The following is a 19,533-nucleotide window of genomic DNA, read 5'->3' on the forward strand; positions in this document are numbered from 1 at the left end:
TCAAAATCATTCAGCAACTTTGAAAGTAAAAGATTGGATGACCCTCAAGGGCTTGCCTCCACAGATGTAGGTCGAGCTAGATCCATCAGATTCAAAAGATGTAAGAACACACACACAAACCGCAATCATTGCTTGTGAGGAATCTTACAAGTCTGTCCCATACCACTAACTTTGAAAAATTTGCAAAATCTGATGTGGCCTCCTCCCCTCCTGCCCACACAATGGACCTACCTCCACACAATACTTGATGCAGCTTGGTTTAGCCATTCCACCAAAGGGGGAGGGGGGGGGGGGAACACAAAAACCACAAGACCTCAACATCATACAGACGTTTTACCATTTGATCAGCTTCTCCGTTCCATTGAACGGAGGCTAAATACACCTTCTGTCAAGGTATTAATAGCTAAGTTGTACATCCATCAACCACTAATGTGCAGAAGACCATCTTCTCACCTCCTTCAACTTGTCGGTGAGAATCTTGATTTCTTCTTCATACTTGTCTTCTTTCTGGGAGTACTGTAATAAATCACCACTGTGAGAGGAAGGTCTATACAGATTGATATTGCACCTTTGAATATTCACACACGGGCTAGACTTAAAATGTACAATTTAGTTAATTCAGAAAGGAAGAACGTCACTAGCTTCCTTTAGTTTACTAGAATAAGTATTTACTAAAGTAAAAATTAAATAAGAGTGAACCCTGGCAGAAAGTGAGCACTTTATGAAGTAAGATGAGCTGCTCAAAGTGGTCCTCCGGCATCGCCACCCCCCCCCCCCCCGGGTTTTTAGGATATCCCAAAACATATGTATGAGAAAAATGTGCATACCTAGGTAAGTGCATGTAAATAAATCTCATGCATGTTCATTAGAGAAATCCTGACTGCCCCCACACCCACAAACCAGTTTGAGCATCCCTGGTTTATATTACGCATGGTCCCTGAGCTCAGCCTCATCTGAGATTTCAGCTCCATCAGGCCAAACAAGTGGTCACAGCTACCAGGAAGACGGAAAGATGAGACAAGGGCTAGGAATAGGCAGTCACCACAGAAAGGCTAAGGAAGAGAGTTAAGGAGGTCAAGAGACAATCCCAACTGGGTAGTGACTGAGCCTTGCCAATACTTTCACACACAATAAGCATGAAGATATTTTTTGTAAAGGAGGTATACATTTGTACTGAACGCTCAGAACAAATTAAGTTTCTATTAAGTAAAAAAAAATTGGAATTATGGCAAGCTTATTTATTTAAAGTTTGCTATACAAACAAACATAGATCATGTAACACCCGTGGCGTTAAGTCTGTCAGATGATCCCCCAAATCCAAAAATCTGTCATTTCTTTTCACATGTGCTTCTAGCCTACCTTGTCAGCCTGAGCCTCCAGGGACTTCAGGTTGTTGGTCACAGTTTTCAACTCTTCTTCAAGTTCAGCACATTTGCTGTTTTTGTGTGTGTTTGTTTCGGAACAGACGTAGAAAAAGGAAGGCAGAAGATCAATGAAGCCAAGAAAATTGATGGGAGGGAGAGGGAGGGGGAAAAAAAAAAAAAAAAAAGACAGGGGAAAAATGAATTACAGGGGGGAAAAAAAAAAAAAAAAAAAAAGGGCATGCCCGAAAGCAGCTGAATCAATCACAAAGAAAATATATGTTTAAGCACTAAGAAATGTGGGTACAAAGCTTATCCCCCACTTGGTTTTTCAGCGTGATTGTTAAGCTCCTTTTTGGTTGCACAAGAGATTCACTGTACAGATCAAACAAAGTCACAAGCAACAAAGGGCAGCATCATGCATCCATTCTTCCTGAAGGAACAAAACCATGAAAGCAGAAAGATTTGTATATCTTTTGTTGTGTAGGAAGGAAGCAGGGCTGCAGTTAACCGAAGGACAGTGTATATTAGTAGGAGTACCTTATCCTCCGCGGCCACTAACGTTTTCAAAGTTTGATCCATTATTCTTAACTGTTCATCCAGCTGTCGAGCTTGGCTGTTAGTGAACACATGAAAACGCACAAAGCCATTCACAAATTCAGTGTGTGAGATAAAGCATGCAGTGAAAAGAACATTTACTTTTAATATATGAATATAAAAAAAAAACAAAAAACAAAAACAAAACACATGCAAAGTGTAGCTTGGTGCTGGGGAAAAACAATAAGAAAAACAAAACCAAAACCCATTCCATGCTTAAAAAAAGATTTTTCTGTACCACACAATGTAAGCATTGCAAAAGGGAGCCAGGAACACGATGGAAATTCTTACCTTTCTGAGAGCTCAGCGCGTTCTTCAGCACGCTCCAGATCACTTTCAATGATGACCAATTTACGAGCAACCTACATAAAGCATAAACCAGAACTCAAGCTGTAGGGATGAAAGCCATTAATCACCCCCCAGACTGCAAGGTTCTCAAGAGAGAAGTATGTGTTTGGTTACCATGGGGCTCCTTTATGTGAATGTTGCTTCTAAAAAAAAAAAAAAACCCACCTCACTTTAAAATATTTACTAATAAGTATCCAGCAAGTGGCTAACCCCATAACCTTAACACACATGGGGGTTAAAACTCCACACAACATCCGCACAGTCCCAGAATGATATTCAGCTCCTTCTTACCTTACTTAGTAAATGGGGGTTTTAAAGATTCACATTGTGACACAAGCAGGAGCAAAAAAAAAAAAAAGTGGGTAATGCACCGATGTGTGCATAAAGAAAAATTAGTTTCTTACCTGATAATTTTCGTTCCTGTAGTACCACGGATCAGTCCAGACTGCTGGGTTTTGCCCCCCTCTAGCAGATAGAGACAGAGATGTTTTTAAAACAAAGCTCCGCCTTACATAGGAGAGTGCCACCTACAGTCCGCCAGTATTTCGTAATGACAAAGCAAGATGGCTCTCATAAGATACCATAACTATATACACTAACTCCTGAACAAGAAAAGGAAAACGTTACCACCGGGTCACTTAACCCCAGTAAGATCGGAACCTATCGAACCACACAGGCAAAAAGGAACAGGCCAAAATTCAAAATCTGCAGAAAATTAATGGGAAAGCGAGCGGACTCTCCCCAACTTGAACCACTCTAACAGGGCGGGGCTCTGGACTGATCCGTGGTACTACAGGAATGAAAGTTATCAGGTAAGAAACTAAATTTTCCTTTCCCTGTACGTGCCCGGATCAGTCCAGACTGCTGGGATGTACCAGAGCTATACCTATCTGGGGTGGGATCCAGAAAGGCCCGCTCGTAGCACACCTTCTCCGAATCCATCCAAATTAGTAGCCTGCACATCCAATCAGTAATGCCGTGTGAAAGTATGCAGTGACTTCCACGTCGCCGCCCGACAGATCTCCTGTGAAGACACGAAATGAGACTCCGCCCAGGATGCTGCTTGCGACCGAGTAGAATGAGCCTGGAGGCCTACTGGAAGAACGCGGCCCTTTAGCAAGTAAGCGGAGCTGATAGCCTCTTTCATCCAACGAGCAATAGTAGTTTTTGAAGCCATGTGACCCCGTCGGGGACCATTCCAGAGCACAAAGAGATGGTCCGACATGTGAAAATCATTGGTGACTTCCAAGTAGCGTAGAAGTGCTCTACGAACATCCAGCTTCTGCAAATCACGGGACAGAGGATCCGAACGGTCCAAAGGCATGACATGAAAAGAAGATACCACCTTCGGCGTAAAGGAAGGAACCGTTCGGATGGAAACTCCCGAATCGGAGATCTGCAAGAAAGGTTCCCTGCAAGAAAGAGCTTTGAGTTCTGACACCCGCCGAGCTGAAGTGATAGTGACGAGAAAAATCACCTTCAATGTAAGATCCTTCAGAGTTGTCCTCCTTAAAGGCTCAAAAGGCGCCTCACACAGAACTGTAAGTACCAAATTCAGACTCCAAGAAGAACAAGGCTGGCGAAGCGACGGACGTAAATGCTTAGCTGCTCGAAATCGCGCCACGTCAGGATGCGCCGCCAAAGTTCTATCCTGCAGTGTGCCACGCAAACAACCAAGGGCTGCTACCTGTACACATAAGGAGCTACATGATAAGCTCATGGACAGCCCCCTTTTGCAGAAAACACAAAATATCAGATACAGAAGCCCGGCTCGGTGAAACGTTATGATCAAGACACCAGGCCTCAAAAACCTTCCAAACCTGAATGTACACAAGATTAGTGGAAGTTTTGCGTGAACGGAGAAGAGTAGCTACTACCGCAGGAGTATAACCCTTGTCACTTAAGCGGCGCCGCTCAAAAGCCATGCCGCAAGACAGAAGTGATCAGCTTCTTCCAAACAAATGGGTCCTTGGTGAAGCAAATCCGGGATTCCTGGAAACCGAATGGGACCCACCGAAGCGAGATTGAGGAGTTCTGCGAACCAAAGACGTCTTGTCTATTCCAGAGCCACCAAAATCACTGGCACTGCATGATGCTCTGATTGAGCACTCTGCTGATTAATGGCTAGGGTGGAAACACGTACAGAAGAACGTCTATGGGCCAGGGTAGAGCCAGACCATCTACCCCTTCCGCTCCTGAAGGCGGAAGTAGAACCGTGGGGCTTTGGCGTTCCAAAACGTCACCATGAGATCCATGCTGGGCGTTCCCCACGCAAGGCATATGTGCTGAAACACGTCCTCCGACAATTCCCATTCTCCGGGATCGAGATGGTGTCGACTGAAGAAATCCGCTTGTATGTTGTCCACGCCGGCAATATGAGATGCCGCGATGCAGAGCAAGTGATGTTCTGCCCAGGTGAACAACTGAGCCGCTTTCTCCGCCACAGGATGACTCCTGGTCCCACCCTGATGGTTGATATAAGCCACCATGGTCGCATTGTCCGATAACACTCGGACTGCTCTCCCCTGTAGGAGAGGAGCAAAGGCTTGTAACGCTAACCTCACTGCCCGGTCTCCAACCGATTGATCGACCACAGAGACTCCTTGGGGGACCATAAGCCCTGCACAGACTTCCTCTGGCACACCGCTCCCCAGCTGGAGAGACTGGCATCCGTGGTGACCACTGTCCATTCAGGAATCTCCAGGGGAACTCCCCTGGATAGATTGTCCATCTCCAGCCACCACGCTAGGCTGTTTCTCGCCACTGGCGTAAGAGGCAATGGAAGAAAAAAACTGTTCGGATACTGGGTTCCAACGGGACAATAACGCATACTGCAAGGGCCGCATATGAGCAAATGCCCATGGCACCAGCTCTAAGGTCGACGCCATGGACCCAAGAGCCTGTAGATATTCTTGAACCCTGGGAGAAGTCTGGAGCAGATGACTCCGCACATGAGCTTGTAATTTGAGGATGCGATCCATGGTGAAAAAAACGCGGCCCCTCTGGGTATCGAGGAGCGCTCCCAAATACCTCAAGGACAGATGGAACGAGCTTGCTCTTGGATAGATTGACCATCCAGCCCAGTGACTGTAGAAACTGTAGAACTCTGTGAATGGCATCTGTGGCTAAGGCTGCCGACTTTGCTCGAATCAGCCAGTCGTCCAAGTAGGGCTGCACTAGGAGAACTTTCCTCCAGAGGTGAGCTGCCACCACCACCAATACTTTGGTGAAAGTCCGTGGTGCAGTCGCCAGGCCGAAGGGTAGAGCTCGAAACTGAAAGTGGTGCCCCAGAACACAGAAATCTTTAGTGATCCTGACGTATCCCTATGTGGAAGTAAGCCTCCGTGAGATCTAGTGAAGCTAGGAATTCTCCATGCCTCACCGAGGTAATGACCGACCGGAGAGTTTCCATGCGGAATCGAGAGATCTTTAGACACTTGTTCACCTCCTTGGGGTCTAGGATGGGACGGAATGATCCTTCCTTCTTCGGTACTACGAAGTATATTGAGTACCGACCCCTTCCTTGCTCCTCTGGAGGAACAGGAACTATTGCCCTTAATTGTAGCAGCTGCTGCAATGTGCCCCAAACCGCTGCTCTTTTTGTGGAATACCCACAGGGAGAGATGAGAAACTGATCTCTGGGGAGCTGTGCAAAATCTAAAGCGTAGCCTTGATTTATTACAGACAGAACCCACTGATCCGTGGTCACCTTAGTCCGCTCCTCGAAGAATAGGATCAGCCTGCCCCCTACTTCCAGGGGTCGAAGAGCGGACCAGCACTCCTTCATTGGGAGGATTTTGCTCCTGAGGAAGGGAGAACCGCCCCACGTCTGCCAAATCTTCGACTCCTAAAGGACTGGGTATGGGTTTGCTGCTTCGCTGGAGCCGAACGAAAGAACGAAGCGGGCGGCTTAGGAGGGCGATATCTCCGATTCCCTCTAAATTTGGCTCGAGAAGAGAAGGAACTGCGTGAGCGAGGTCTGTCTTATTCTCTCCCAGCGACTGAATCATGTTGTCCAAGATCTTACCAAAAGGTAACTTACCCTTAAAAGGCAAGGACCCCAGTTGAGCCTTAGAAGACACATCCGCCGACCAGTTGCGCAACCACAAGAGCCGGCGAGCCGCAACCGCCGACACCATGGACCTGGGGGACGTCCAGAGGTCATGAAAGGCATCAGCACAATAAGCCACCGAGGATTCCAAACGGTCTGCCTGAGCCGCTTCCTCGGCCGAGAAATCTACATTGGCCTGTAATTTCTGCACCCAGCGAAGCACGGCTTGCATAGCAAAATTACTACAAATAGCCGCCCGGACTCCCATGGCTGAGACCTGAAAAATCCGTTTGAGCTGCACCTCTAACTTCCTATCCTGCAGATCCTTGAGCGCAGTTGTTCCTGTGACAGGAACCGTGGTTTTCTTTGTGACAGCGGACACTGCAGAGTCCACTTTTGGGACTCTCAGCAGCTCTAAGGCGTCCTCTGGCAGAGGGTACAGCTTATCCATGGCTTTACTGACCTTAATCCGAGATCCGGGGTATCCCATTCCCGAAACAACAAATCCGTTGCTGAAAAATGAAAGGGAAAAGCAGTAGCAGGACCTCTCAGGACCAACAAGACAGGGTCCATCTTCCCGAGCTTGGACTCCTCGGGAGGGCTGTCAATGCCCAGCTCAGAGAGGATAGCAGGAATAAGAGGTACCAACTCGTTGTTACGAAAAAGGCGAACCACCTTAGGATCATCGCCCTCAGCCGCCTGAGAGCCCCTGTCCGCCATGGTGGATCTGGCTCTGGGTCATCCGCACCCTGCGGAATCTGGGGTTGACAATCCGGATCCCCCAGGATCTGAATCCAGATCAGAGGAGTCTGTATTCCCCTGTGGAACCCCAGTGCGGAGGGGACGCTTAGGCATAATAGGCTCTGCCCCCTTATCTACCTTAGCGCGTTTAGCCGCCCGGGATTTATGGGAATCTAATTTTCCTCCCGCAATCAGCTTGCCTGCCTTCCTAGCCTTGAAGGCTTTATGTAGGAAAACAATGAAGGAGGACTCAGAGGAGGTGTCAGAAGTCCCCTCAGGACTGTCCTCCGGGCCCGGGGAGACAGGCTATTGTGAGTCTCTATTTTCAGGGGGCCGCAGCTGAGGAGACAATTGAGGAGGAAAAGACCCCTCCCCCATGGTAGGCACAGCAGCACGGAACGAGTGCAAAATGGCTTCTGTACCCATGTTTAAAGGAAAAGGATCCTGAGGTAATTGAGGCTCCCCTGCTGCAGGCGAAGGAACCCGCGGGGGCCTGCTTTTAGCAATATTTGTAGCCATTCCTGCACCGGAGGAACCCTCTCCCCCAGACAAACATTGTTAACATAAGTTTTGGTGGGAGAGCCGCACGCGGCCAGCCGCAGCATATGGGAAGTCAGAGGGAAGCAAAAGCAGCTGAAAAAAAGTTGAAAATGACCCCCCCCCCCCCCCGAGACCAAAAATGCGGCGAAACCCCCCCTCCCCCGCGATGAGAGGAAGGGAGGGAGAGCCTGCCCGATCGAAAATGAAAGCAAGGAAAATTACCTCAAAACAGTTGTTTTTTGTTTTGTTTTTTTTTTTAAGTAAAAACAGCCTACCGTGGTCCAGGGTGCTGATCCTTAGGGTGGAGTGAGCCGGGCTCCCCAGTATTGCACCCACGCTGCCTCTATTAAACAGTTAGGGTCCTCAAACCCTAACTGTCGGCAGCTGCCTCAGACCAGCAGGGGACGGCCCTCTCAGAGCCTAACAACCCTCTGGGAGGCGGACCATAAGCAAAGCTAGTACTTCTACTTTTTTTTTTTTAAAGAAATTTAAAGAGACAAACCCTGAAAATTAGGAAGGTCATAGAAAAACTCTAACTAAAATCAATCAAACCCAAAATAAAGACTCTGACCAGACTGTAGGCTTTGCACCTCCACCATCCGCTAGAGACAGAGAAATAATGGCGATCTGTAGGTGGCACTCTCCTATATAAGGCGGAGCTTTGTTTTCAAAACATCTCTGTCTCTATCTGCTAGGGGGAGGGGGGGGGGGGGGGGCAAAACCCAGCAGTCTGGACTGATCCGGGTACGTACAGGGAACCAGAGTTGTCCAGGAAAGAATGAAAAGATTTGTTCCAAAACATCCCCGATTTCTGCCTTACAATGAAGGGGCAATACAGATGGCATCTTCTGCAGAAGTCCATACATTCTGCAAGTATAAACTATACTTGAGAGCAATGTGGTATTAAGCGTCAACACTGCATGTCTGGATTCCAGCAGGGTCTCACACAAAGCTCTCTCTTTTCTTAGCAGTAGGTTAAAACAGTTACAGATACAAGTCTAGCTATAGAAGCCATGTGACCCATTGCCACACTAGGCACACTTGCCACCCAGTCTGGGACTCGGGGGACAGCTCGATGGCCTGCGGCAATTTCCAAACCTGATTTTCTGCTCATTGGCTCAACAGGGCGTGGGAATTCTGCAATGTTCATAGTCCCTGTGCAAGAGAAGCCCAGGAATCAAACAGTAATACCCAAGAGTAAAATTCAGGAAGCATGCAGAGACTCTGAAAGGAGCTTAGGTCTGCAACCCTTCCCATCAAGACTAAATCACTAGGTTATAGATGGAGAAAAATTAAAGAATAAAATAGAGGGGAAAAAAACATCAGATAATGAATGAATGCTCATTGTACTATAGCCCTAGCTGATGCAGGTTCTGATTGAGCTGGAAGCCTTAAAAAAAAAAAAAAAAAAAAAAAAAAAGGGAGCAGTAGGAAATTACTGGCCCAAAAAAAACAAGGGGAAGTTTTAACAGTTGAAAATACAGCTCAGGAACTAAATGTCAACTGCAGGAGCATAATTCTCAGCATCGCACTGCAAGTCAAATGCCCTGTTACAGGAATAAAAAAAAAAAAAAAGAAGATTCCAGTGATTGCTAAGGAAAGTGAAGAAAGCTTCACAGGAAGCCAATTTCTACCTGCCTAGCAATATACCAACACAGCATCTTTGGAGAATATGAGACATGGGCTTATGCAGAGAAGATGGAAGGAGGACAGTAGAGGCTGAGAATGAAGGTCTACGGTATCTACACTTTTGATCTATCCATCAGTGGGATAGTATGGGGAGCTGGAGCAAGGAGCTGCATGCCCAAGAAGTGGAGAATTCCAGAAATTCAAATAAACCTCAAAGCAGCAAAGTACAAGTAACTGATCTTACCAACCTAGTTTACTTGTTAAGAGATGCAATAGAAGCCAATAGCCCAGGAGGACAGTTCTGCTGGAGCTTCCAGCACTCACCTCTTCATACTTGCGGTCAGCCTCTTCAGCAATGTGCTTGGCCTCTTTAAGCTGGATCTCCTGGATCTCCATTTTCTCTTCATCCTTCAAGGCTCTGTTTTCAATTACCTTCATTCCTCTGAAGAGAGAAGAGAAAAAAAACCAAAACTAAGATTTCTGAATTTGCAGCTTTTGCTTTCATAATCCTGTTTTCACTGGGCTCTCACCACTTAAATCAAGTGGGCATTTCAGAGAAAGCACATTATGCTGCTTAACTTTAGATATGAATTCAGAGTTGTTAGAGAGTATGTATTTTTACCAGTTTAAATTCTATTTATGGAAACTACATAAAATAAAATAAAAAAAAAAACCTTTAACAAGGAAGCTAACATGGAATTTTATAACCTATGCGTGGCAACATTTATTTAAAATCTTTTCTATGCCATCGCTAAGTTATATACCATCGCAACGGTTTACATGTAGGCACATAAATTAAATTAGGTGAATACGTACACTAGAACATTCTAACAGGTGCCAAATAGATTCTGTTACAATATATCATAAAAGACAATCGATTGTTTAGTGATGTAGGTCCTGACCATGTGTTCCTGTAAGGTACTAATCACAGGTAAAATTCACAGTCTCTGTGTTTTACTACTGCGTTAGTTGTGAAATAGAGTTGTTAGTAATTTCATGCACATTTTGAGAATAGTGCTGTGTGCTGGCGCTCTTCTGCCTATTCCTGTATATTTTCTATTCTTCGGTCTCTTTAGAAAATGCTCGTTTAAAAAGCCATGTTTTTAAACTTTTTTTTTTAAGGTTTTGAGATCTCTTTGTATTCTGATCTCTAGGGGCAGTGTGTTCCATAGTGAAGGGCCTGCTAAAGATAAAGTCCTCTCTCTCACTTGGGTTAGTCTCGCTGTCTTTACTGAAGGAATGGTTAAGAGAGCTCCGTTTGCTGATCGAAGGTTTCTGTGTGGGACATGTACTCGTAACGCTGTGTTTAGCCAGTCCGCTTTTTCATCATGTATGGTACATAAGGCTTTGTATTTTATTCTGTGTTCTATGGGTAGCCAATGTAATTCCACTAGTTTCAGTTATATGGTCCCTCTTTCTTTTTCCAGTTAGTATTCTGGCTGCTGTGTTTTGTAGTATTTGAAGTGGTCTTAATGTTGTATTCGGGAGTCCTAGTAAAAGTGCATTGCAGTAGTCAGTGCTGGAAAAGACTAGTGCCTGAAGTTCAGTTCTGAAATGATCTGGTGTTAGTAGTGGTTTTAGCCTTCTGAGGATCATGAGTTTTGCATAGCCTTCTTTTATTTTCAGTGATATATGTGCTGTTTTAGTTGATTTCTGGGTCCATTATTATTCCAAGGTTCCGTACTTTTCAGCTAGTTCAATTTTCTAGTTGTTTTTGAGTATTATTGGAGTTTGAATGATTTCGATATTTTTCCATTCTAAAGGGTAGATTTTCAGACGAGCGCGAACAGCCTACTTTTGTTTGCGCTCCAGGCGCAAACAAAAGTACGCTGGATTTTAGTCGCGCGTATCAGCTAAAATCCTGGATCGGCGCGCGCAAGGCTATCGATTTCGTATAGCCTGCGCGCGCCGAGCCGCGCTGCCTACCCCCGTTCCCTCCTAGGCCGCTCCGAAATCGGAGCGGCCTAGAAGGGAACTTTCCTTTGCCCTCCCCTCACCTTCCCCTCCCTTCCCCTACCTAACCCACCCGCCCGGCCCTGTCTAAACCCCCATCCTACCTTTGTCGGGGGAGGCGTAAATCCCCGCGCGCCAGCGGGCCTCCTGCGCGCCGGGCCGCGACCTGGGGGCGGGTACGGAGGGCGCGGCCACGCCCCCGGGCTGTAGCCACGCCCCCGTACCCGCCCCCAAAACGCTGCCGACACGCCCCCGCAACGCCACGCGCTCCGGCCCCGCCCCCGACACGCCTCCCGACACGCCCACTCCGAAAACCCCGGGACTTACGCGAGTCCCGGGGTTCTGCGCGCGCCGGTGAGCCTATGTAAAATAGGCTCACCGGCGCGCAGGGCCCTGCTCGCGTAAATCCGCCCGGTTTTGGGCGGATTTACGCGAGCAGGGCTCTGAAAATCCGCCCCTAAGTGTAGAAATGCTGGTTTTTTTCAATGTTAATCACCAGTTCCATTCGGTTTAGCAGTTGTTTAATAAATGTCTAGGTACATGTTAGCTAGGTTTAATGTTTTCTCTATTGTGTCATCGATTGGAAGAATTAGTTGAATATCATCTGCATAAATGTAATGTATGATTCCTGCTAGCAGATGGCATAAGGGCAACATGTATATGTTAAAGAGGGTTGTAGATAGGGCTGATCCCTGCGGTACTCCTGTTTCGAGATTGACTTTTTCTGATAATACTTTGTTTATCTGAACTTGAAAGAACCTATTGTTTAGATATGAATTGAACCAGTTTATTGTTTTGCTGTGTAATCCAATTTCTTCTAGTCTTTTTAGTTGTATTTTATGGTTTACTGTGTCAAAGACTGATGATAAATCTAGCATTATTAGAATGTAATGTTTACCACCATCAAAACCTCTTAGAATGTTATCTGTTAGTGAGAGAAGTAGTGTCTCCGTGCTGTAGTGGTTGCGAAATACATGTTGTGCCGGATACAGTATGTCATTATTATCTAGGTGTTCCGCTAGCTGTTTCTGTACAGTTTTTTCTATTAATTTGGCTATTAAGGGAAGATTTGAGACTGGGTGGTAGTTACTCAGGATCGGGGGGGGGGGGGGGGGGGGTCAATGTTTTTTTTCTTTATGATTAGTTTTATAATTGCTCCTTTTAGTATATCTGGCATTGTTCCTTCATCTAGGGATAGGTTTATGATCTTAGCTAATGTTGGGGAGACTGTGTTGGCTGTTTTATGTCAAGTGTAGGTATTGTCGATATTGTGTGGGGCCAGGTTTAGGTTTTTTAGCATGGATTCTACTTCCAGCTCTGATATCTCGATAAATAAAGACCACTGGTTAACGTCTCTTTTTTGCATTTTAATTTCTTGTTTGGTGGTGTTTGGAAGTTTGGTTCTTAAGTTTACAATTTTGTCACTGAAGGGGACCAACTGATCATGTTGGTCCCCTGTTCCCTCCCAGTCTGCGGACTGGGAGGGAACTTTCCTATTCCTACTCTTCCCTTCTCCACCCCAACCCCTACATCTATCCTAGCTATCCCCTTTTTTTTTTCTTTTGCGACTTAACTCACACAACTAACTCGGATCATGAAGTATCAGGACAGCACAAAATGGTGCTGTCCTGGCCCCCTGCCCCTGACCACATCCTCCAGTCCGGCCCTTTTGCAGGGACCGACACTTCAGTGTGTAACAGGTATTTATGCGCATGGCCCTTTTAAAAATCAGGCCGAAAGAATTCATTTCACCCCATGCAATAATGGCGTCATCAGGGGAACTTATTAAAATAAGCATACTTGTGACAAACGCTGAAAAATATATCAAAATCATAACTTCACCATACAGTCCTTAGTCAAACATGTTCCAAAAAATGCAACTTTAATATGCTTCTACCGGGAACTTGCACCCGAATCTAGTGATGAAACCATAGACTCCAAAATCGGAAATGAAAGCGCTCACGTCCACAACTCAATGTGTTACGTTTTGTCGCTGGATTCAGCTGCAAGTTCACGGCAGAAACATATTTCAAGTCGCAGTTTTGGAACACATTTAACTAAGGACTGTATGGCAAAATTATGATTTTGATATATTTTTCAGTATTTGTCACAAGTATGCTTATTTTAATACGTTTCCCCTGATGAAGCCCTTATTGTATGGGCTTCATCAGGGGAATTCTTCATTTCATGGGGTGAAATGAAGAATTCTTTGTCAGGAAGAGCATAAACAACGTTTTTCAAGCGAGAAGAGTTTACGACAGACAGATTAATGTTGAAGAGATTTAAGAGGGAAGTCCTCAGAGAAAACCTCACACAAACCGTGCCGATATCGGACTACTTGACAGTGAAGATTTTGTATATCATTAAATTGATCTGAATACATTAATGATCAATGAATATTACGGTATTTAGGAAAATCATTGTGTTGATTTTATCCATGATACTTATGCAATGTTGTTTTGCCTATATATTTTTTTTAGCATGATGTGAGTGTATGAGGATTGTGTATGCTGTAGTTTGAGTGAATGCACACATTAAGCACAATCATGCATTTTCACTTTCACCACAGCATTCAAGGACCAGCGATGATGAAAATAGCAGCCATAAGTGCTATGTAATATAACTGCACCTGCTTTGGTACAATGCTCTTGTCGCAGAAGGGGAAAAAGTTATTGGATGTCTAAGGATGCATTAGTTTTATGTTGGAATGATTTTTTTTTTTATTTATTTATTTTTTTTTAGCAGAAACTTAAGTTTGAAACTCTTCACCTCTCACTCTCATCTGCAGCCTTCTCAGCCTCCTCCAACTTCTGAAGGGCAGTAGACAAACGCTCCTGAGCACGATCCAACTCCTCCTCAACCAGTTGGATACGTCTGTTCAAGGAAGCTACATCAGCTTCAGCCTAAGTGAAGAGAGAAAACAAAATGAATGGTGCAACACACTTATGCAGTCAGGAATGTGCAAGAAGGTAGTGAGAAGGATGTGGACAGTGCATGGTTCAAAGATTACGCTTTCTTATTTTTCTATGACCTTGATGAGAGAGAGTTGCTAGACATTTTCCTCTAAGAGTTTCACACAGGCCCAGTCCAGCAATAAGTGAGCTGCAACATAGGGTACCTTATGCAAGCCTTGAACTGGGCAACTCATTGTAAGCTTACACATGTCCAATGACAGTAATCTAGTGCAATCCAATATTTATCACTAGATTAGGCCTGAAATGAATTTGGTACAATATGGCAACAAGTCCATCACATTAGTGTGAATTATCAGATGTGTTATAAAGTGTGCTTGTGTGCCAAAAAACAACCCCCCCCCCCCCATCCTGGAGAATGTGCACATTTATATAAAGGCCAGCATGCTTTTACAGAAAGGTAGAACAGCAGTTAGGTGTGAGAGAAAATATTTAGAAGCCAGGTAAAATAGTACAAATTATAAAGAAAAAAAAATCGTTTGTTTCACTTGTCTTTGTACAATAAATATTTTTGAAAAACAAAACAAAACTTTGTGGTGATTAGGTTAGGGCTTATTTTGAGGGTGTTTTGTTGGTCTTTTTTTTTTTTTGCTTGAGACCCGGGGGTCTTTATTTCCCTTTTCTAGCCTTCTCCATTCTTCTTCCACCAAACCCTTCCACCCTGCCCCCAATCATACACTACCCTTCCCTCCACATTTGTTCCACCCCTCCAAGACACCACTACCTTTCACTTTCTCTTCACCTCTTTCCACCTAACCAGCAAGATCTCTACCTCTGATAACATGGCAGGGGATATGCTGGGTCACAGCATCCTGTTCTCCTCAAGGTGGCCCAGTTGAACACTCATCACCCAAAAAGGCCTCAGGAGACATTTTAGATGCCAGAGATTTCACCCCTGCTCTGAAATCAGGTTTAACATCTGTTCCTTTTTATGCTAGCCAAGCTATTCAGTTAAGGTTCTGAATTAAATTTATAGAAAATAACCAGGCACTTCATTCTCCCTACTATCACAGACCACGTCATCTCCAGCTTTATCCTCATTACTAATACTATGCCTCTCTCATATACCTTCTTGAATGCCAATACTGTTTTCTCTCTGCTAGTACACAGCTTCCTCTCCCTAAAGAAACTTATGTTCTGCCAGAATCCACCCCTTTCAGCCATCTCCTACCATGACCCACTGACATAAAACGTACAGCTGCCTGAACATTCTTTAGCACATCATTCTGGGAAAGGCTGCAAATAAAAAAAAAACTTTTGGATTTTTAGCCCACCTTCCCCAAAGGCCTCACAACCTAAGCAAATACTTGAGGTAATAAGAGGAAAAGCGACTTAAGGAGATAACTGCCACAGGAAGTGTTAGTGAGAGAAATGGAATTTGAACCCTGGTTCTCAGGCCACTCCTGCTCTACATTTCTGGAAAGTTACAAAAAAAGACTGCATACATGATGCATGACAGCTTACAAAATGGGAGAGGAAGAATGGTAGAATTCAAGACCCAATTTACCAGAATACAAGGGAAAAAAAAGTTAACAAACGTGCATTTCACATATCTGCATATTAGATGGAATTGTCATGGATGAAATGAGAAATGCTTTAAAACTGCACAGAGTCCTACTGCCATGTTAGAACAGCATCTTACACTGATGCTACACACACGTGTATCTTAAAATAAGCACCACAAAAAATAGAATCCTATAAAGGCGGGGGGGGGGGGGGGGGGGAAGAGATATAAAAAAAATCCACCGGCATTTAGCATCAAGAACAGACTTACAATAGGCAACATGCTCCTCTGAATACCCAGAGGAGACGCCCCAAAATACATTATATAAAAATGTTAAGCTATATCCAGATATTTTTTTTTATTATTCATTTTATTTACTTATATTCTGCCTTTCAGGCACTTTAAGGTGAATTACATTCAGGTACTGTAGATGTTTCCCCATGCCCAGAGGGTTCACAATCTAAATTTGTTTCCGAGGCAGTGGAGAGTAAAGTGACTTGCCCAATGGCACAAAACGGCAATAGTGGGATTTAAACCCCGATTTCCCTGGTTTGTAGCCCATTGCTCTAACCACTAGACTAAAAAAGGACTTGTAAACCTGTCCATGACAGCCAATAAGCTGCTAGAAATGGAGTCATTCTAGCAACACATTTTTTTGTGTGTGTAATAGTTACACGTGCCATTACTCATTTAAGTGTTAAAATAGATGTCTACATATTCTGATGTCCTTTTACCTCTGTTTTTTTGCATATCATCTAGCTGCATAACTGTGTATAAAATGTGTATAAAGGGCTCTAAAGCCCCTTGTTAAAAGTATTCCTTTTTACAGAATAGCAGAATCTGGAACTTTCCATTACATCTTTTTTAATTTTTATTTATTTATCAGGTTTTATATACCGTCATTCGGCTTCATTATAAAGCCATAACTGTTTACAAACATGCAGGCCGATACAGTAAAGCGCGGCCGCAGTTACCCCGTTTCTAACCCGCTGTGTACTCACAATTTGGCCGCGCAAGTCTAACCCGCGATTCACTATCTGTTTTTACCGATCCTTACCGCTTCGTTTACTCGACACGTATCCCTTTCCGCCCGCGGCATGTATATGTACGTAAACGATCCGATTAGCTATTCCCTCCCATACAGTAACGTGCGCCCCGACTATCTCCTTTTTAACCTATCTTGCCGTCCTTTACCTGCTAATTTACCGCCTACCCTGACCCTGGCGTTAGTGTGGTTTCACATTAACACCAGGGTCAGGGTAGGCAGTAAATTACGAAATTTCACACGAAAATTCACAGTCCCAAACCAAACCAACCCAATCCAAGCCCCAGCAGAGAGAGATGAAATTTCACAGTCCCGGGCAAACTTTCCCCCAGCCCCCGCTCACCTGCCCTGGCCGCGGCCACGCAAGCCCCTAGCACCAGCAGTAGAAGGGAGGTGAGAGAGCGCGGCTTCAGCGGATCAGGCGCTCCCCATGCGAGGCGGCTTCCAGCAGCCCCGCCGGCGAAGGTGAATACGCGCACGCCGTGACCTCCGACGTCCAGCCGGGCGCTCAGGTCATGGTGTGCGTTCATGCGCCTGCTGCCTTGAACGCCCAATATTGGATGTACAGGCGTGCACGTATTCACCTTCGCCGTTGGGGCTGCTGGAAGCCTCCTCGCATGGGGAGCACCCGATCCGCCCCGGGCTGCTGAAGCCGCTCTCTCTCAACGCCCTTCTACTGCTGCTGCTGGGGGCTCGTGTGGCTGCGGCCAGGGCAGGTGAGCGGGGGCTGGGGGAAAGTTTGTCCGAACTGTGAAATTTCGTCTCTCTCTGCTGGGGCTTGGATTGGGTTGGTTTGGGACTGTGAAATTTCGTCTCTCTTGCCCGTCTGAAGGAGGGTGCTTTGTTGCGCTCCCTGCCTCAGATTGCCGGCTGCTGGGGCTTGCTAGCGCTCAAGGCAGCGGGGTCTGAAGGAGAACCATCCACTTCCTGGTACCTGACATTTCAAACTTCATTTGAAATGACATTTGAAATTACAGGTTCCAGCGCACCCAGGATACTGTATAGGCGCTGTATAGCGCCTATACAGTAAAACGGATTGCGCTTCATGGACGCGCTTTAGACGCGGCTTGCATTTGCATGCCATTTAAATACTGTATCGAGCGGTATGTGATCCGGACTGTGCGCACAGCAAACGAGCGGGCGCCCGGCACTGCCGCACTTTTTCTTACGCGCCCTTACTGTATCGACCTGATGGTAAGGTTACAGACGTGTTAATATTAATAGAAACATAGTAACATAGAAATGACGGCAGAAGACGACCAAACGGCCCATCCAGTCTGCCCAGCAAGCCACGCAGTTTATCCATTTCCCCCCCCCCTTTTTTTTTCTCCCTCCCACCCGTCACTATTGGCTTCCAGCACCCTCCGGCCCCAACTCCCTTCCACCCCTCCACCATGCAGAGAGCAGCGCCGTATCCGCATCCCGGTGAACATCCAGCTCAATCAGGGGTAGCAACCGCCGCAACAAGCAGGCCACACCCCTGCTCCATACTCTTACCCACCCCTGCTTTGTTTGTTTGTTTTTTGGTTTTTTTGGAGATGGCAGCCCTCCGTGAAGGCGGAACACCAACCACTGGCCACTGGCATCCCGCTCCGTGAATGCCTCTGTGGCTACTGCCGCTCCGTGCAGTGTTTTGTTGCCTGAAGGTGGAACACCAACTACTGGCCACTGGCAGTAGAGACATCCATTCGCAAAGATTAATTGAATGCTTATCTATCCATCATTTGCCTTTAATAAGCCTTTAATTTTCTTTTCTGAAACTGCAAAGCTCGCTCACAGCGTAACTACTGACTGATGTGATCATTTAAACTCTGATCCAAAAAGAAAACAGACTACACAGGGTGTCCTACAGGCATGTAAATCCCAAAGGTGAAATTCTCTTATCTAATAATTTCCTTTCCTTGAGTCCTGCTAGACCAGTCAATACTTATGAGATTTTCCCCTCTATAGCTGCGGGAAACAGAGGACACACCTTTTCACTCTCCTTTGTGACATCACATCCAGCTATAAGGGAGGTGTGGCCTCAGGCAGGCAACAGTAACCTTCTGTTAAAGCCAGAAAGGAACACCTACCTATATGTTTTGGAGGTCAAAACAAAAACTAAGAATGCCTCCGAGAGATATCCCCCCAATTTGCTCTCTGGGACATTTGTGTGTTCAATTGATAACATAAGAAATTGCCATACTAGTTCAGACCAAGGTCCATCAAGCCCAGCATCCTGTTTCCAACAATGGCCAATCCAGGCTACAAGTACCTGGCAAGTACCCAAAAACTAAGTATTTCCCAAGCTACTGATGCCAGTAATAGCAGTGGCTATTCCCTACGTCAGCTTGATTATTAGCAGGTAATGGACTTCTCCAAGAACTTATCCAATCCTTTTTTAAACCCAGCTACACTAACTGCACTAAACACATTCCCCTGGAAACAAATTCCAGAGTTTGTGTGTTAAGTGAAAAATAATTTTCTCTGATTAGTTTTAAATGTGCTACATATAACTTCATGGCGTTCTCCATAGACCTATTATCTGAAAAAGTAAATAACTGATTCACATTTACCCATTCTAGACCTTGTATGATTTTGAAGACCTCTATCATATCCCCCCTCAGCTGTCTCTTCTCCAAGCTGAACAGCCCTAACCTCTTCAGCCTTTCCTCGTAGGGGAGCTGTTCCATCCCCTTTATCATTTTGGTTGCCCTTCTCTGTACCTTCTCCATCGCAACTATATCTTTCTTGAGATGCGGTGACCAGAATTGTACACAGTATTCAAGGTGCAGTCTCACCATGGAGGGAAA

The 19,533-nt window shown here is 45.4% G+C and overlaps 1 protein-coding gene across 17 annotated transcripts in view; it reads right to left on the minus strand.

Annotated features, from left to right (window-relative positions):
* The window catches only part of TPM1 (tropomyosin 1), a 60,454-nt gene that overhangs the window by 26,114 nt on the left and 14,807 nt on the right, over positions 1-19,533 (minus strand). For 11 of the 17 annotated variants that reach the window (XM_029575452.1, XM_029575462.1, XM_029575449.1 and 8 more), the window contains 5 exons: positions 13,990-14,123; positions 9,592-9,709; positions 2,250-2,320; positions 1,360-1,435; positions 454-516 (listed from right to left, as the gene is read on the minus strand). In XM_029575452.1, the coding sequence (XP_029431312.1) occupies positions 454-516; positions 1,360-1,435; positions 2,250-2,320; positions 9,592-9,709; positions 13,990-14,123 (462 nt within the window). Of the gene's footprint in view, positions 1-453; positions 517-1,359; positions 1,436-1,901; positions 1,978-2,249; positions 2,321-9,591; positions 9,710-13,989; positions 14,124-19,533 lie in introns of all 17 variants that reach the window. The other 6 variants (XM_029575456.1, XM_029575461.1, XM_029575455.1 and 3 more) reach the window with 1 other exon arrangement.

The sequence above is a fragment of the Rhinatrema bivittatum genome, chromosome 13 (genome assembly GCF_901001135.1).
Source record: "Rhinatrema bivittatum chromosome 13, aRhiBiv1.1, whole genome shotgun sequence".
In the NCBI taxonomy this organism is placed as follows: domain Eukaryota; kingdom Metazoa; phylum Chordata; class Amphibia; order Gymnophiona; family Rhinatrematidae; genus Rhinatrema; species Rhinatrema bivittatum.